This window comes from Heterodontus francisci, chromosome 2 (genome assembly GCF_036365525.1).
Source record: "Heterodontus francisci isolate sHetFra1 chromosome 2, sHetFra1.hap1, whole genome shotgun sequence".
Classification (NCBI taxonomy): domain Eukaryota; kingdom Metazoa; phylum Chordata; class Chondrichthyes; order Heterodontiformes; family Heterodontidae; genus Heterodontus; species Heterodontus francisci.
This window is the reverse complement of record NC_090372.1, coordinates 22,869,443-22,885,575: the sequence shown is the minus strand read 5'-3', so window position 1 is coordinate 22,885,575 and position 16,133 is coordinate 22,869,443. Positions and strand designations below refer to the sequence as shown.

Sequence of the window (16,133 nt, the reverse complement as noted above, 5' to 3'; positions counted from 1 at the left end):
TTGTCCGAGACTGCGATTAAAAAAAGGGAATGAGATTCACACCTTGAGAAAAAAACCTGCTGTGGACTATGAAGAAAATGAATAATTCCATCAAAGTAATAAAATCACCTGGTGGGGTGGGCAGGTGGGGGTGGGGGGGGGGAGCGGTGATTGGTGGAGAGCTGTTTTATGGTAATTGCCTGCAACTCTTTTCTATGGTGAGGATTGTACTGAGAGACTCGGCATGTTTAAAGTTCCTTGGCACACCAGGACTCTGGAAGCCAGATACTTTTCTTAAATGATAATTATGATAATTAACTCGATGCACATTTTCATTATTGCATTAAAAGGTGAAATTGCCAAGTGCAAACACAGATCGAAAAGTTATGCAATTGTACAAAACCAGTGCAAAGTGACTTTCCAAATTTAGTGAGTAAGCTTTTGGCTGCAGTCCGTGACTGAGAAGCTGCTTCGTAGTATGTTGGTCTATGTTAAAGGGAACCTTTAAAGCACAAACTCCCTTTGCATTTGTGGCTTTGGCTCCACACCGATAAAAATTTGGAGTGGCCCAAGTCACCCAATATTTATTCGTTAACCAAAAAGATACTTTTGGAACTGGTATGATGTATTGTTTAATTACACGATGGATAGCATCCTCGCTGCCATAGAGCAAGGTATTGAGGACACAGGCTTGAGACACTCGGACTTTTGTGTTCCATGTCAGTGCGCCATTTTTCCACACTCTCTTGGCCAGTCTGGACATAGCAGCAGACGCCTTTTCCATGCACTTGTTGATTTCTGCATCGAGAGACGGGTTACTGGTGATAGTTGAGCCTAGGTAGGTGAACTCTTGAACCACTTCCAGAGCGTGGTCACCGATATTGATGGATGGAGCATTTCTGACTTCCTATCCCATGATGTTCGTTTTCTTGAGGCTGATGGTTAGGCCAATTTTGTTGCAGGCAGCCGCAAACCTGTCGATGAGACTCTGCAGACACTCTTCTGTGGGGGATGTTAATGCAGCATCGTCAGCAAAGAGGAGTTCCCTGATGAGGACCTTCTGTATTTTGGTCTTCGCTCTTAGATGGGCAAGGTTGAACAACCTGCCATCTGATCTTGTGTGGAGGAAAATTCCTTCTTCTGAAGATTTGAATGCATGTGAGAGCAGCAGGGAGAAGATGATCCCAGACAGTGTAGGTGCGAGAACACAGCCCTGTTTCACACCACTCAGAGTAGGAAAGGGGTCTGATGAGGCACCGCTTTGCTGAATTGTGCCTTTCGTATTGTCAGGGAATGAGGTGATGATACTTAGTAGCTTTGGTGGACATCTGATCTTTGCTAGTAGTCTGAAGAGAACACGTCTGCTGACGAGGTCAAAGGCTTTGGTGAGATCAATGAAAGCAACGTAGCGGGGCATCTGTTGTTCACGGCATTTCTCCTGTAGCTGGCGAAGGGAGAACAGCATGTCAATGGTCGATCTCTCGGTGCGAAAGCCACACTGTACCTTAGGTAGCGAGGCCTGGACAACGTATGTCAGCCAAGAGTGACGTCTCAATTCATTCCATCTTGGCTGCCTCCGGAGAATCCTTGGCATCAGGGGGCAGGACTGTATCTCCAACGCAGAGGTCCTCGAGGTGGCCAACACCCACAGCATATACACCCTACTGAGCCAGCGGTGCTTGAGATGGATTGACCATGTGAGCTGCATGGAAGGTGGAAGGATCTCCAAGGACACATTGTACAGCGAGCTCGTCACTGGTATCAGACCCACCGGCTGTCCATGTCTCCGCTTCAAAGACGTCTGCAAACGCGACATGAAGTCCTGTGACATTGATCACAAGTCGTGGGAGTCAGTTGCCAGTGATCGCCAGAGCTGGCGGGCAGCCATAAAGGCAGGGCTAAAGAGTGGCGAGTCGAAGAGACTTAGCAGTTGGCAGGAAAAAAGACAGAAGCGCAAGGGGAGAGCCAACTGTGTAACAGCCCCGACAACAAATTTTATCTGCAGCGCCTGTGGAAGAGTCTGTCATTCTAGAATTGGCCTTTATAGTCACTCCAGGCGTTGCTTCACAAACCACTGACCACCTCCAGGCGCTTACCCATTGTCTCTCGAGACAAGGAGCCCAAAGAAGAAAAAGAAGGATAGCATGTTCTTTAGATCCTACATGTCTAATGTTCAATTATGTTTGTGCGATCTACCATACCATAGCACAATTAAGCCATTTCCCTCAGTTCCCAACACCACAATTAATTGCATCTTTGAGTAAGTCATTTTTTTCCTGTCAATTTCCTCCCCTCCTCTTCTTCTCTCAGAGCATCCATTTTCTTGTTTCTCAGACATCCAAACATTTCACTGGAGTCTTATGTGCACAGACATTCAGATAACTTCGAAGTTGCTGTTAGCACTCTGTTTGTCCTGCATAGCTTCAACCTGCACGATTGGTTGCTACCTGTTCCAAAGATGTAGTTCTATTATTTGATTGACCAACTGAATAATTCATTTGAAAAATTACTTCAGTTTAGGTGATATAAATAAAAAATAGTTATGTATTGGACTTTAGCATTTCTCAATTATTCAGAACATTTACCTGTGTTTTGCTATAACTGAATTTACCAACACTTATCTAAAGTTTGGAGGACTTTATGGATTGTTTTTGGTAATTACTAGGGGCTAAAGAAATCCCTTGCTAAGCAAATGGTTTTAAAATGCCTTCCTGTATTAAAATTATTAATTATGTCCCAATTCATTTCATGGACCAGAGAATTTTGCATTAATTTGCCTACATTCCCTAAACATAGCTGTATCTGTGAACTGACAGCCACCAGAGAAAAGAGAATAGGGCATGTTGAAGAATAAAAAATTCTGTAGATATAAATTTGAATATTGTGTAATGTTACGAAAGTGCCTTTGTGTTTTGTTAAATATATTTTATGAGAATTCATTTTTGAAAGATTGAAGAAATGTTAAACTTTGTGGTTTCCAAAGGGGGTCATGTAAAGGCCAGTTGACTTTGAAAAACAATCCCTGGAAATGTTTTTTAAAGGAGCACTGAGAGGTCTTGTAAGGAAAACAAGCCTTTCTGGGAAACCACTTCATTTCCAGCAACAACAAGAAGCCTTTCCGGGAAACCACCTGACTTCCAGCTCAATGAACAACAGAGAACTTTGGACACCTGGAGAAGTTGTTTGCTAAGAAGTGATGGGTCAAGATTGATGGAGGTCAGAATGTTGACCTCCTATTGTCAGTTTCGCTTTTGAATTGTTTTGAGTTGGGGTTGAACGGTATAAAAAGGGGGAGAACTTCCAAGGAGAGAAGAGAATTCCCGAGGGAGGAGAGAAGACCACAACCCAGCTCAGCTTTCCAGCACCTCTCTAAAAGACCCTGTGAAGTCCACTGTGTCCACTCATCTCACTCCTGTCTTTGAAGAAAAGCCTGCTAAATTAATTCTCAATGCCGCCTGAAAAGAACTGTTCTAAAAGATCCCAGTGACCAGCCTACATGTACTCGGAGGCCAGACTCTATGCCAGTTTTGGAACACAACATATCTCATCTGCTGTTTCTTCAAGAATGAGCAAGTATTCAGCCCAAGTGTTTTTTTTTGTCTGTAATAGAGCTCTAAAAACAAAAATCCCTTTATTTTTCTGGTTAACCAGTGTCTGTGTGTGTGTGAGTGTGAGGGACTAAGGTAAAAAGGGAATTTTAATATTTCAATCTGTGTGTTTATGCTTTACTTCATTACTGGTTAAGACTTGTTTTATAATAAAGAGATCATTTTGTTGTTTATTAAAGAAACCTGGTTGATGTGTTTTATTCTGAGATAAAAAATAGAGTCTATGATTGACCATATCGGTGAGTGGGTAAAAATTTAAATATATGTTGTGACCCATGGAGAGGTGGAACTAGAATAAACAGTGCACTCCTCATGCCTTGGTTGTAACAGTAAGAATACTTTTATATGTGGCAATATTTCCATCTACAGTGAGAGGTGAGAGTGAGAATACAGTGAGAATCTGCCTGACAGTGTGAGGAAGCAGATTCAATAGTAACTTTCAAAGGAGACTTGTGTAAATAATTGAAAAGAGAAAAATTTGCAGAGGAGTAGGACGAATTGGATAGCTCTTTAAAAGAGCTAGCACAGAAGTGATGGGCCAAGGAGCCTCCTTCTGTGATGTAAGATTCTATGACTGCACTAATCCATGAAATGCCATTTTTTCCAACTATTAAATAAAATGAGACAAAACAAATGTGAAATGCATTTTTGTTCTGATGAGGCCTGAAGTAGCATCTAATGAGCAGTGGAGTTTATTTTAATTAATCAAGAATAATAGTTGCATCTAAATTAGCTGTCAATTAAGAAAATTCCCAAATTCCAGCTTATTCCATAAACTAATCAGTACAAGATTGCAATCGTTCAGCATGATTTCAAAACATTTTTATCTGGTTCTGGGTCTAAATGAATCTTTGATGCCTTCAGATTCTTGTCAGAATGACAATGCTAATCAAAAAGCAGAAGTAATAGAATAAACTATGTTGAATTAGGGGGAGGAATTTCTGAATCTGTGCAGCTTGTCTGAATGGGTTTCCCAAAAGAATAGGCCAACAGAACGGCAGATCAAAGAGTACAATCTGAGCCTTTATCTCAGAACCAAATGGACTTTCATCTCTCCCAGATTTGGGTCCACTCCAAGATTTTGCACAGAGCAGTCAGCTGATGTATCTATTAGATCTGTACATTATTTACACACTGAGTAAACATGCTCTACTTATCCTTCCCTCTTTACAAATAAAAATGTCGCAAAATTCCTTGGAGTGACCCAAAGGAATTTTGCTGTCGCTATTTTTTAATATATTTTGTGTGGGTAAGGGTATAAGATTAGCATTCCTTTAGCTCGTTAAATAATGGGGCAGGCGAGTGGGCTAATCAGGCAGCTGCCACTTGCTGTGAAGTCTCAGTTTAAACACTGTGGAAGATATACTGAAGCTAACTGTGAGTCCTAATGCTACACCAAATCCGGCTAACCTTGGTAAACGAGATGGTAAGTGATCCGGAGACATTTTTGGGCCACAAACACCCACTTTAATGCTGGGTAGAGTGGGTTAAATTGGATCTGGTGTAACTAGCCTTTTCCTAGGAGCAAGAAGGAGGAAGATTCTCTCCCCTATTTCTCACATGACTTTCTTCCCATTGTAAGGCGATAATGAAAAAATGGACAAGATGCTCATTACGAACATGTTAAAGGCTGTACTCTCCCTCAATGCTGTTACTAGGGAGTTCCAGGATTTTGACCCAGTGATGATAAAGTAATGGACCATATATGCCCAAGCAAGAATGGTGTGTGACTTGGAAGGGAACTTGGAGATGATGGTGTTCCATTGCATCTGCTGCTCTTCTCCTGCTAGGTGGTGGAGGTCGTGGGTTTGGGAAGCACTGTCAAAGAATCTTTGGGGACTTGTTGCAGTGCATCTTCTACATAGTACACATGGTGTCAACTGTGGCTCAGTGGCAACACTCGCATTCCATAGAATTGAGGAAGTATTCCAGGCTGACACTCCAGTGCAATATAGAGCGGGTCCTACACTGTTTGAGGTGCCATCTTTCAGATGGGAGCTTGCTGTGCACAAATATCCTGCTGCATTTCCAACATTATGACAGTGACTACACTTCAATAAAGTACCTCATTGCTCAAAAAGTACTTCGGGGCATTCTGAGGTCATGAAAGGTGCTATATAAATGCAAGCCGTTTTCTCTTTTCACTTCAGCCACTGTACGTCAGTAGTGAATGAAAAAAACTCAAACCTGAGGGCTGGATTTTATTTCAATGATGGTAGTCCCAGCAACGGTCTGGTAAGTGGTGGGGGGGGCGGTGGGGGGGGTGACCCCGCCTCAGCCCTTTATTGGACCCCGGGCCTAATTCAATGGCAGGCAGGCAATTAACTGTCCACTGTCAGGGATGCCATCCCCCTTAAGGGACAAGATACCACCCCAAGAGCTGCTGCCCAATCAGAGTGGCAGTAGTTCAGCAGTCCCAGCAGCACCACCGGGAGTGGTGGTTGCTGCTGGGACTGCAGGAGGCCTGGAGCAGCGAAGACGGAGGAGACCTGGGGCGAAGGTAAGTGAGGTCAGGGTTGCCGGGGCCAATCTAAGGTCATGGTAAGTGGTGGGTGGGGGAGTGGGAACAGAGGGGAGAGGGTGGTTAGTGAGGACAGAGGGAGGCTTGCTGCAGAGATAGGTATCGCCTCCAGGGTGGCTCGCTGTGGGCCATGGATTGCCCCTAGAGGAGGGACTCCCACCCCAGCCCACCAGGAGGCTGCCAGGTGGCGGGCATCTCTGATGTTGGCTCTGCCAGAGAAGGTGGGAGGCCGCCCTTAAAGAGCCCTAAGTCTTAAGTGGCTTAATTGGCCTCCCAGCAGAATTCCCAGCTGCCGTGGTGCCGCCATGGACAAAATGGTATTTGGGGGCAGGACAACATCGGACACACTGTTCTACGCCATCCCACGCCATTTTGTCTGCAACCCTGTCTTCAAATATATCTCCAGGGGCCGGATAAAATCTAGCCCTATATGTCACATTTTAATGTGGCAAACCAGCCCCACTTTTTTAGTTGTGGACCAGACCTGAGCAGGAGTATGAGGGACGTGGCAAGAACCATTGCCTAAGATGTGGGTTTTAAGGAGGATTTTGTAGGTGGGAATCATTGCTCTCGTGATGAGAGGACAGAGGCATGCCCATGAGGGATGATTTACCGTATGTTCTAATGTGTAACGTCCAGATTTCCTGAGCATTTGCACCCAGTGAGATGCACAATCTGGACACAAACATGATACGTGGCTTAAAAGATTGCAGATAGTTGGGCACAAGTGAATTAAGTGGATAACTAAATTTGGTCCAATATCTGAAATATTTTAATTATATCCAGATTACTGTGCATCCATAGATTATATCCATCTGTGGAATGTGTCCAATGGATGCTGGGTTGTTTTTGTTTCCCCCAATTTATTTCTTCATTCTTGCAGAATGGCCTCCACCTAATGAACATTCTAAACCCTAACATGTTAAGTGACCTATGAACATGGGTCAGTCGATGTGAAGGGACTAAGAGCTGTGGAGCCACATTTATGGCTGGAAAGTTTACAAAGGGATTACTGAGGCATTAGATGTGAAGCATCTTGGGGAAAAATGGCAATTAAAGCGACTTTTGAGCTGCTTTCATTGGGAAGGATATTTTGTGCAGTTTGATGTGATTTGAGAGATGTCTATGGGCCTGAATTGGTCACATCAGCCCCTGATTTTATTTAAAATTCTCATCCTAATTTTCAAATCCCTCCATGGCTTTATCACGGCCTATCTCTGTAACCTCCCCAAGCCCTGCAAACCCCCTGAGAATCGTATTCCTCCAATTCCCACATTGCCCACCTCCTTCGCCCCACCATTAAGAGCTGTGCCTTCAGCTGCCTCAGCTCCAAACTCTGGAAATCCCTCACCAACCTCTCCACCTCTCACCTTTTAAGACACTGCTTAAAACCAACTCCTTTGACCAAGCTTTTGGTCATTTATCCCAATATCTTACAAGTTTCGGTGTTTAACTGATAACGCTCTTATGAAGTGTCTTGTGACATTTTATTACTTTAATGGCACTATATAAATTCAAATTGTTGTTTAACTCGTGGAGGGAATCAGGAAGGGTGTCAGCAGGAGGACACTGGAGGACAACAAAGGAAGAGTGCGTAGTGTTGTGGGACAACCTTAACAGCAGACCACCTTAAGAAGCTGTACTTGAATGTCACTGGGGGAAGTGATGTCACGTCACACATGACCAGGGAGTTGTGGGTGTAGCCCAACAAAGTGAAATGTGCTTAGATGTGGCTCATATAGTAACAGTATATATATATATATATGTTCTAGTTTATAGTATAATAAAAAACAACATTTTCCTTGGATATTACTTGTAGTCCTGTGAGTCTTACAATTGTTCACATTCCAAAGGAACAAGTAATATCATACGTAACAGTCAAGTAATTGACAGGGAGCGGGTTTCAGGAGATGACCAAGGTTGGGGGGGCCCAGGGCAGGAAGGGTTGCCAACTATCGAGGATTGGCCTGGTGTCTCCAGAAACTAAAGACTAATTTCCAAGGCACTGCTGTAAAAAAAACCTGGAGAGAAATCACAGTGACATAAAAAATTAATATTTTTCATTGCCTTTGATCATTTTCATTTGTTAGTAACAAAGATGATGTGATGGAGGAGGAAAGGCTGTTTGACCAACAGCCTGTTGGACTTTTCAAGCGTAATCCAATTGCATGCCAAAGTGTTTTTTTTCCCTTTTCAATTGGCTGTGGGAAGACCATGCACCCAGAAAATGGACCAATGGCGGGAGTGTGGGGAGTGGGGCACATGATGATTCACGGTGAAAGATAATGTGATGAAACCTCCAGGAATACACCCAACCAGAGTTGACAACCCTAGGGGCAAGACAGACCTCAACTTTCCCTGTGGAGCTTGGAGAAGCCCTGCTGCAGCACAAATGGACAAAGGTCATGGGTAGGCTTTCCATCTGCCATGCTGCCCCTCTCAACCCAGTTTTATAGGTCAGAGGTCATTAACTATGCAAAGCTGGCTCCATTCAGCAATTCTGACTCTGCCTTTGCCCCCAGGGGAAATTATTGATAGAATCTGAGGAGGTGAGAAACTACTGAAGGGTCCTGAGGATAAAGGAGGGCCAGGCAGTTGTTAGACCTGGGGCTCCACTCCCTTCCCCGACCCCCCATACTGGCGGTCTCTTGGGAAAGTGGTGGTATGGCTGAAAGCAGGGAAATGAGGTCGCTTGCTGTGTCTTGGCTTGCTGTGCTGTCACTGCTGTCATCTAAATGCAGTGGACAGGGAATGGAAGACTGACGGGGAAGAAATGTCTAAGCCAGGGCAGGAACACCCCTTTAGCTCTCATTGCCAAGAACGACAATGTGAAGAAAGAAAGAACTTGCATTTATGTAGCACCTTTCATGATCTTAGGATGTCCCAAAGTGCTTTACAGCTAATGAAGAGCTTTTGAAGTGTAGTCACTGTTGCAATGTAGGAAACACAGCAACCAATTTGTGGACAATGAGATCCATAGCAATGTGATGATGACCAAATAATCTATTTTAGTGATGTTGGTTGAGAGATAGATATTGTCTCGGACACCAGGAGAACTCCACTGCTCTTCTTCTGTTTCAGCTCATTGTTTGGTACAACACAGAGTGCCACACAGTACCATGATGTGGTCTGGTGTAGGTTCAAACACCTTGGAGGTCAGGGACACCTCTATGAGGCAGAACAGTCAAAAGGAGGGTCAACACCAGACTGCTCTCTCACATCTTTGAAAGAGGAGCTGATGGTACTAGGAACAAGTGGCATCTCTGTCTGCTCAGATGTTCATGCCTTGGGAAGCTAATAACAGTAGAGATTCTATAGACTCTGGGCATTGGCCACACGCAGTCTACCAAAGGTGGGCTTTTATTGGCTGCAGAATAATCCTCAGTTCATGGTACAATGTACGGGGTGCAGTACCTCAGCTATACTCCAATACAGAGCGACAATCAGTACATGTGAGCAGAATGATGGGGCTACTCAGTTACAACTGGGCATTCAGATTCTAGACTTTGAGACAGTGTCAATGTGGGGGAGAATAAAAAGCAAAAAACTGCACATGCTGGAAATCTGAAATGCAAAACAGAAAATGCTAAAATCGTTCTACAGGTCAGTCAGTGCCTGTGGAGAGAGCAGGGGAAATAGTGGGGGAAATTTTAGCCTAACCCACTTCTCGGGCAACTGATGAGATCGGGTGTGATTGCCTGATTTTAGTCAATGGGGGAGTAATATTGGGCCGGTATTTAAAATCAGCATTTCACCCAATCCCATGGGATTCCTTTCCAGTGAGTTAGGTTAAAATGACCCTTGTTTCAGGTGTGGAACCTTCCTCAGAGCTGAGATCTACTGGTTGGGGGGTGGGGGGGGGGGGGGGGCAGGGGGGTTGTGTGGCAGGTGTGCTGGAGGCCCAATTGTGGATGAGTTGGGAACTCATCTGCCCTGTAAGATTCAGCATAACCCCAGCCATTGGTTTCCTTCACTTCAGTTGGATATTGCGCAATCTGGACCAAATGCTCAAACATGCCACTCGGCTATGTAATTTAACCTTGATGCAGTTTTTTCTGTGGAGGGGATGGTGCTTTTTGCACAGCATGTGGGAAACAAAAGATTAACACTTGCAGCTTGATCTGCAAAGGGTAGAAACTGTTCACAAACAGCCTGATAAAAGACGCAGGTTTTGTGTGTGACGGCAGGATCTGAGTGGAGGAGTTCACCGTGCTTCACGACATGCACAACAGGCTCTGTTTTGTTTTGATTATAAAGAATATTGAATATTTAGAATAATTTGCAACAAGTAAACAGTATGTGATGATCTGAGAAACACAGTAAAGGCATTGTATTTTCCATTAAAGGGACATTGTCCTCATGAAAATATATTTGACAGGCCCTCTTGCATTTCTTGACGAACTTATGATCTGATGATGTTGTAATTGAAATGCTGTCGAAAACACACTTGTTCTCCTCTCCTAACAAAAGGTAATCGTTTTTCATTTCTATTATTGCTCCTTTTATTCTTTTTGCTTTTGCTTCCTCCATTCTGCTCCTAGTTTTCTCCCCTTGGACTTGGTCTCCTGAAGGCACTGATTAGTGCTGGCTCTTGACCCTCATGTAGTGAAGCCCCTTAATGAGAACAACCAGCCCTCGTGTACCACCAAGGGACATCATGAAGAGAAATGAGAGAAAACAGATCCAGAGGTTAGAGGAGGTGACTTATAGGCCAGGTTGAAAAGATGGGTTTTGGAAAGGTTTCTAAAGGAGGTTAGAGAAGAAGAGGGTTTGAGAGAGGGAATTCCAGAGAGTAGGGCCAAGGCGGCTGCAGACTCTGCAGTTGAGGGATGGAATGCACACAGTCAGTGGATGGAAAGTTTTCAAAGGGTATATAGCTGGCGGTGGTTGTAGCAATATGTAGAGATGCAAGGAAATGGAAGGATTTCATGTCAAGAACACGGCTTTTAAATTGGATATTTGCGGGGGAAAGGGAGCCAGTGGGGGTTGGCAAGAACTGGGGTGATGGTTGAGCAGGGCATAATGTGGTAGAGGATGCAGACAGCTGAATTTTGAGCAAGATGGAGTTTGTGGAGAATGAACAAAGGAAGGCCAACAGAGTGTTGGAGTAATCATGACTGCATGTGATAAAAGTCGAGGTCAGTGTTTCAGTAGCTTGGGGAGAGATTGAGATGTGGATGGAGATGGTAATGTAATGGATGTAGAAACAAGCAGATTTGATCATGTGGGCTATGACCTGCAGTTCAGCATTGAGCAAAATACCAACGTTGCTACTCCACTGTGGAGGGCAGAATTGCCATGCTGCTCGTCTTCTCACGTGATGCTTGAACATGTGTCGGGGTTACTGGATAATGGCCAGGAGTGGGACACCTGCCTACTTTTGGCCCCTCACTATCCTAGGGTCCCTGAGACTAATTGTCCCCTCACTGCTACACAGGCTGGGATCGGGTTAATGACTCTAACCAGAAACAGCACAAAGTGTTTGAACAACTCCGCACCCACCTGACTGGCCTGTTCTGTGCTTATCTCTCTATATACACCACTCTGCCTCTTCAGTGACAATTCTGGTTGTTGCTGGCTTCATTTGAAGACCAAACTATGATAAGCTGTGTAAATAAGTTGGTGGGAACGAAACCTGAAGGCCACATTTCTACTCCACACAAATGGCTTATGTGCATCAACATAGTCAATCCAAGGGATATTTTTATATTCTGTTTTATACAGCCAGTGCATTCGTTCATGTATTGCAATTATTTTGTTTTAGTTTAAGAGGCAAATTTTCCCCTTTTTTGCTCCAAAGCAAAAATTAGGGCATTTTGCATCAACTGGTGAATTGTGGGCACACGGAGTAGTGCAGGGTGACACTAAAGTCACAGGCATGTTTATATCAAAGCAGTGTAGTTAGCTCTGAACATACGGGTACGATCTGGTCAATGCCACCACCAAGATGGTTGCCAGCCGGTTAGCACTGTTGTCCTTGAGTCAGAAGATCAAAGGTTCATGTCCCACTCCTGAGACTCGAGCGCCTTATTAGACTGACAATCCAGTGAAGTTCTGAAGGAGTGCTGTGCTGTTGGAGTTGCTATCTTTTGGATGAGCTGTTAAACTGAGAGCCTGTACCCCTTTCAGGTGCATGTACAATATCTACTGACACAATCTGAAGAACAGGTGAGTTCTCCCAGCATCCTAACCAACATTTATGTGCCAATCAACAAATCGAGAAACATAGAAACTGGTCATTTACCTCATTGTGGGATCTTGCTATGCACAGATTTGTTGCCACACTTACCAGAAAGATAGCAGCGACTATACTTCAATAGTAATTCACCTACTAGAGAGCACTTTGAGATATCTTGAAGATGGAAAAGGTGTGGTGAAAAGACAAGTTGTTTGTTTTAGTGAATCTTATTATTACATATTCATCTCCCTATAATAAATCTTTCCTTTGGGTTGTGTTTTGCTGCCTCTCCATTATCACCAGCTGAGAATTTAAGTACTGATTAAATGAAGCTTCCATAAGCACCATTTTGGCATTCCCTGTATTCAGAACTCTTTGTTCCAGTTTATCTTTCATTCTGTTTCCCGTGCCCTTCAGTCCACTTTGACATTGGGACTAAAAGCCACTGAAGACCTGCCGGATGTAAGTAGTGGTTGCATAGCAGGTGCACGAGGTGACGAAACAGCCAATGCCAAAGATGGAGCGAGGAGGCAGATGGGACGCCTTTGCCTTTATTTTGAGGTTGAACAATGCAGCTTTGGAGGATTGCCTCTATTTCCCTTCCAGTAACCTCTGTCTCTCATCTTCAGCCTCAAGATCTGCATTGCTCATTTGTGCGGTTCCCGATATGGCCTTCAGATCAGATAAGTTGGTATTTCCCAGGTTTCCAGCTTGGTCCCTTTCCTGCCAAGTTAACCCAACCTCAGCTCATCTGTTGCTGAAACCCCCAGCTGTGCCTTTGTTACCTCCAGACTTGACTATTCTAATGCTCTCCTGGCCAGCCTCCCATCTTCCACCCTCCATAAACTTGAGCTCAACCACAACTCTGTTGCTATATCCTAATTCACACCACTTCCCATTCACTCATCACCCCTTTGCTCATTGACTTACATTAGCTCCTGGTCTGGCAATGCCTCAATTTAAAAATTCTCATTTTAGTCTCTAACTTCCTCCAGCCCTACCACCCTCACAGATTTCTGGGCTCCTCTAATTCTGGCCTCAAGCATATCCCTGATTTTAATCACTCCACTATTGTCGGCTGTGCTTTCAGCTTCCTTGGCCCTAAGCTCTGGAATTTCCTTCCTAAACTTGTCCACCTCTCTAACCTCTTTTAAGATGCTCCTTAAACCCTACCTCTGCGTTCAGTTTTGGTCATCTATCTTAATAACCCCTTTTGATAGTCAGTATCAAATTATGTAAAATAATGCACCTGTGAATTGCCTTGGGAAGTGTTACTATGTTAAAGAGGCAATATAAATGCAAGTTGTTGTTTATCATCTTGTTAATAAGAGTAAGACGGAATGCAGCCGAATCTCCCTACAAGCATGTCCTCCTGCTCGGCTAACGTAGGCTGTGATCCCTTTTTTATGGCAGGGATGAGCTTTGGCTTCCTGCTGTGCAAGGTTACATTGAGTGTTTAAAAAGTTTGAGAATAAGGGGAGGAAGTTACATCAGTATGCATAATGAGAGAACCCAGGAGTGCCGGAGCTGGTTCATCAAACTCTCAGTCTTGCAGTTTCCTCCCAACGCAGTGCAGCTGTAGACCTCGAGAGTCATTTAGTGTTTTCTTTAATAGGGAGGGGTTGTTAATGTCCTTGTAGGTGGAAAACTTAAAAACAGCAAGAGAAACTAGAGAAATGACAGGAGATTTGTACAACTGGAAATGAGAAAGATACTGGAACAGAGCATGCAGTGGATTTTATGTTGTTTTGTGGCATTAGGTGCTGAACCTGTTTAACATGACTCACAGATCACAAGCACCAAAGACCAGAACTGATAACCATTTGAGCATAAAGGTATGTGGAATAATATATAATAAAAGGGTGCAAAAGTAAACTCAAAAGCGAAACTACAAGTGCCTGTGTTCTCGATATTAATCTCAACAATAGAAGATAAAGTGAGTTAAGTTGTTAATTCTCTTTTGTTTGGTATTTATTGCTTTGTAAAAATGCACAGTGTCGCTATTTAATGTTGGAGCAGCCTTTATCAAAAGGAACAAAGATAAATACATTATTCTAAGTGAATTTGTTAAATAGGCAAGGAGATGTGGTTAAGTATCGCTCAGCTCACACTTGTACCTCCTGGTTCACAGTATAAACTATATCTCCAGTACAGTCTCATGAGTAGAATGGCTAATGAGAAGTGTTACTTGTTGCCTTGGGAGAGCACATTTCAGGGCAATGTCACACTTTACTCACTGCTTGAATTTTTGAAGGAATACTTTTAATGACTTTGGTATTTGTTCTCTTGATGCTTGCCTTACTGTAGAATTGAGTCACTCGGTGAAGTGAGGGTTAAAGTCAGTTGTGAGTTTGCGAGCAATCAGACAGTTTTAAGAGTGGTCTGGTTGTGTTTGTGTTTGGCAGCGAAATGCTTTTCCCAAGTGAATGCCGACCGGGGAGTTGAACTGAGAAGTCCCGGAATACCCAGGACTAGCTCCTCCCCAGGTTCATCCACTGAAATTAACTGAAAGTAAACCAAGCTAAAGTTCACCTGTCAGGAAGAGCAACGCAGCAAGAAAAGTATGTTTGGGTACAGCTGTCATTAAGTGGGAATTGATTTAAAGACCGAAAGGATGACAGGCTCTTCATAATTATTGACTTGCGGGTTCGCCTTGGCTCTAGATATTTAATACAGCCACTACAATCTGTAAACTCTGCTGTGTGTAGCCACTTTTGTACTGGCCGTGTTTTAGTTTTGATTCTGGGAGACTGGCATCGACAGCTGACCCGCTCACTGTTTGCATTGTCCTGACAAAACAATTTGCATTTATGTAGTGCCTTTAATGTAGCAAACCATCCCAAGACACTTCACAAAAGCATTATCAAATAAAAGTTGACACTGAGCTGCTTAAGGGGAGATATTAGGATAGATGACAAAAAGCTGGTCAATGTGGTAGGTTTAAGGACTTAAAGGAGGAGAGAGAGATGGGTTTAGGAGCGAATTCCAGAGCTTAGGGCTTAGGCAGCTGACGGCACGGGTGTCAATGGTGGGGCAAGGGAAGTCAGGGATGCACAATAGACCAGAACTGGAGGAGCACAGAGATATCAGAGGGTTGTAGGGATGGAGGAGGTTACAGAGACAGGGAGGGGTGAGGCCATGGAGGAACTTGTACACAAGGATGACAATTTTAAAATTGAAGCATTGATGGTCTGGGAGCCAATGGTGGACTGGGCGCCAATAAAAGTGACTGAACACAGAGGTGATGGGTGAATGGAACTTGGCATGAGTTAACAAATGGGCAGTGGAGATTTGGATAAGTTGAAGTTTATGGAGGGTGCAAGGAGGTATACTGGCCAGGAGGCCATTGGAATACTAACATCCACAACGCAATACATCTTATTTATCCTGATTGTTGAATTATGTTTTCATGGGTGTAGAAATTCACATTTACCACTGGGATAAAGGGACCAGATTTAGACATTTAGACAACAGGAGTTGGGATGTGGCTGCTGGTCTATATACGCTCAGGCGGAGGCCATTCAGCCCCTCCAACCTGCTACATAGGCACAGGAGGAGACTATTCAGCCCCTGAGCCTGTTACCTAGGCACAGGAGGAGGCAATATGGTCCCTTGAATCTGTTGCATAGGAACAGGAGTAGGCCATTCAGCCCCTCAAGCCTGTTCCACCATTCAGTTATGTCATGACTGATCAGTACCTCAACTCTATTTCACCATCTTCTCAAGGCCAACTAGGTATGGACACTATTTGCCCCCATTGTCAGCACTGCTACATGTCTCTTGTCCTCTCTTTATTACCTCTTTTGAGTCAAGGTTGTGCATTTTTTGGCCTTATTGGGGATTGCAT

The 16,133-nt window shown here is 43.9% G+C and overlaps 1 protein-coding gene across 2 annotated transcripts in view; it reads left to right on the top strand.

Moving 5' to 3' along the window:
* Positions 1 to 13,802: 13,802 nt before the first annotated feature.
* The window catches only part of zgc:158766 (uncharacterized protein LOC100009641 homolog), a 199,106-nt gene continuing 196,775 nt past the window's right edge, over positions 13,803 to 16,133 (top strand). For both annotated transcript variants that reach the window (XM_068055464.1, XM_068055455.1), the window contains exon 1: positions 13,803 to 14,121. In XM_068055464.1, the coding sequence (XP_067911565.1) occupies positions 14,065 to 14,121 (57 nt within the window). In that variant the 5' untranslated portion in view covers positions 13,803 to 14,064. The remainder of the gene's footprint in view (positions 14,122 to 16,133) is intronic.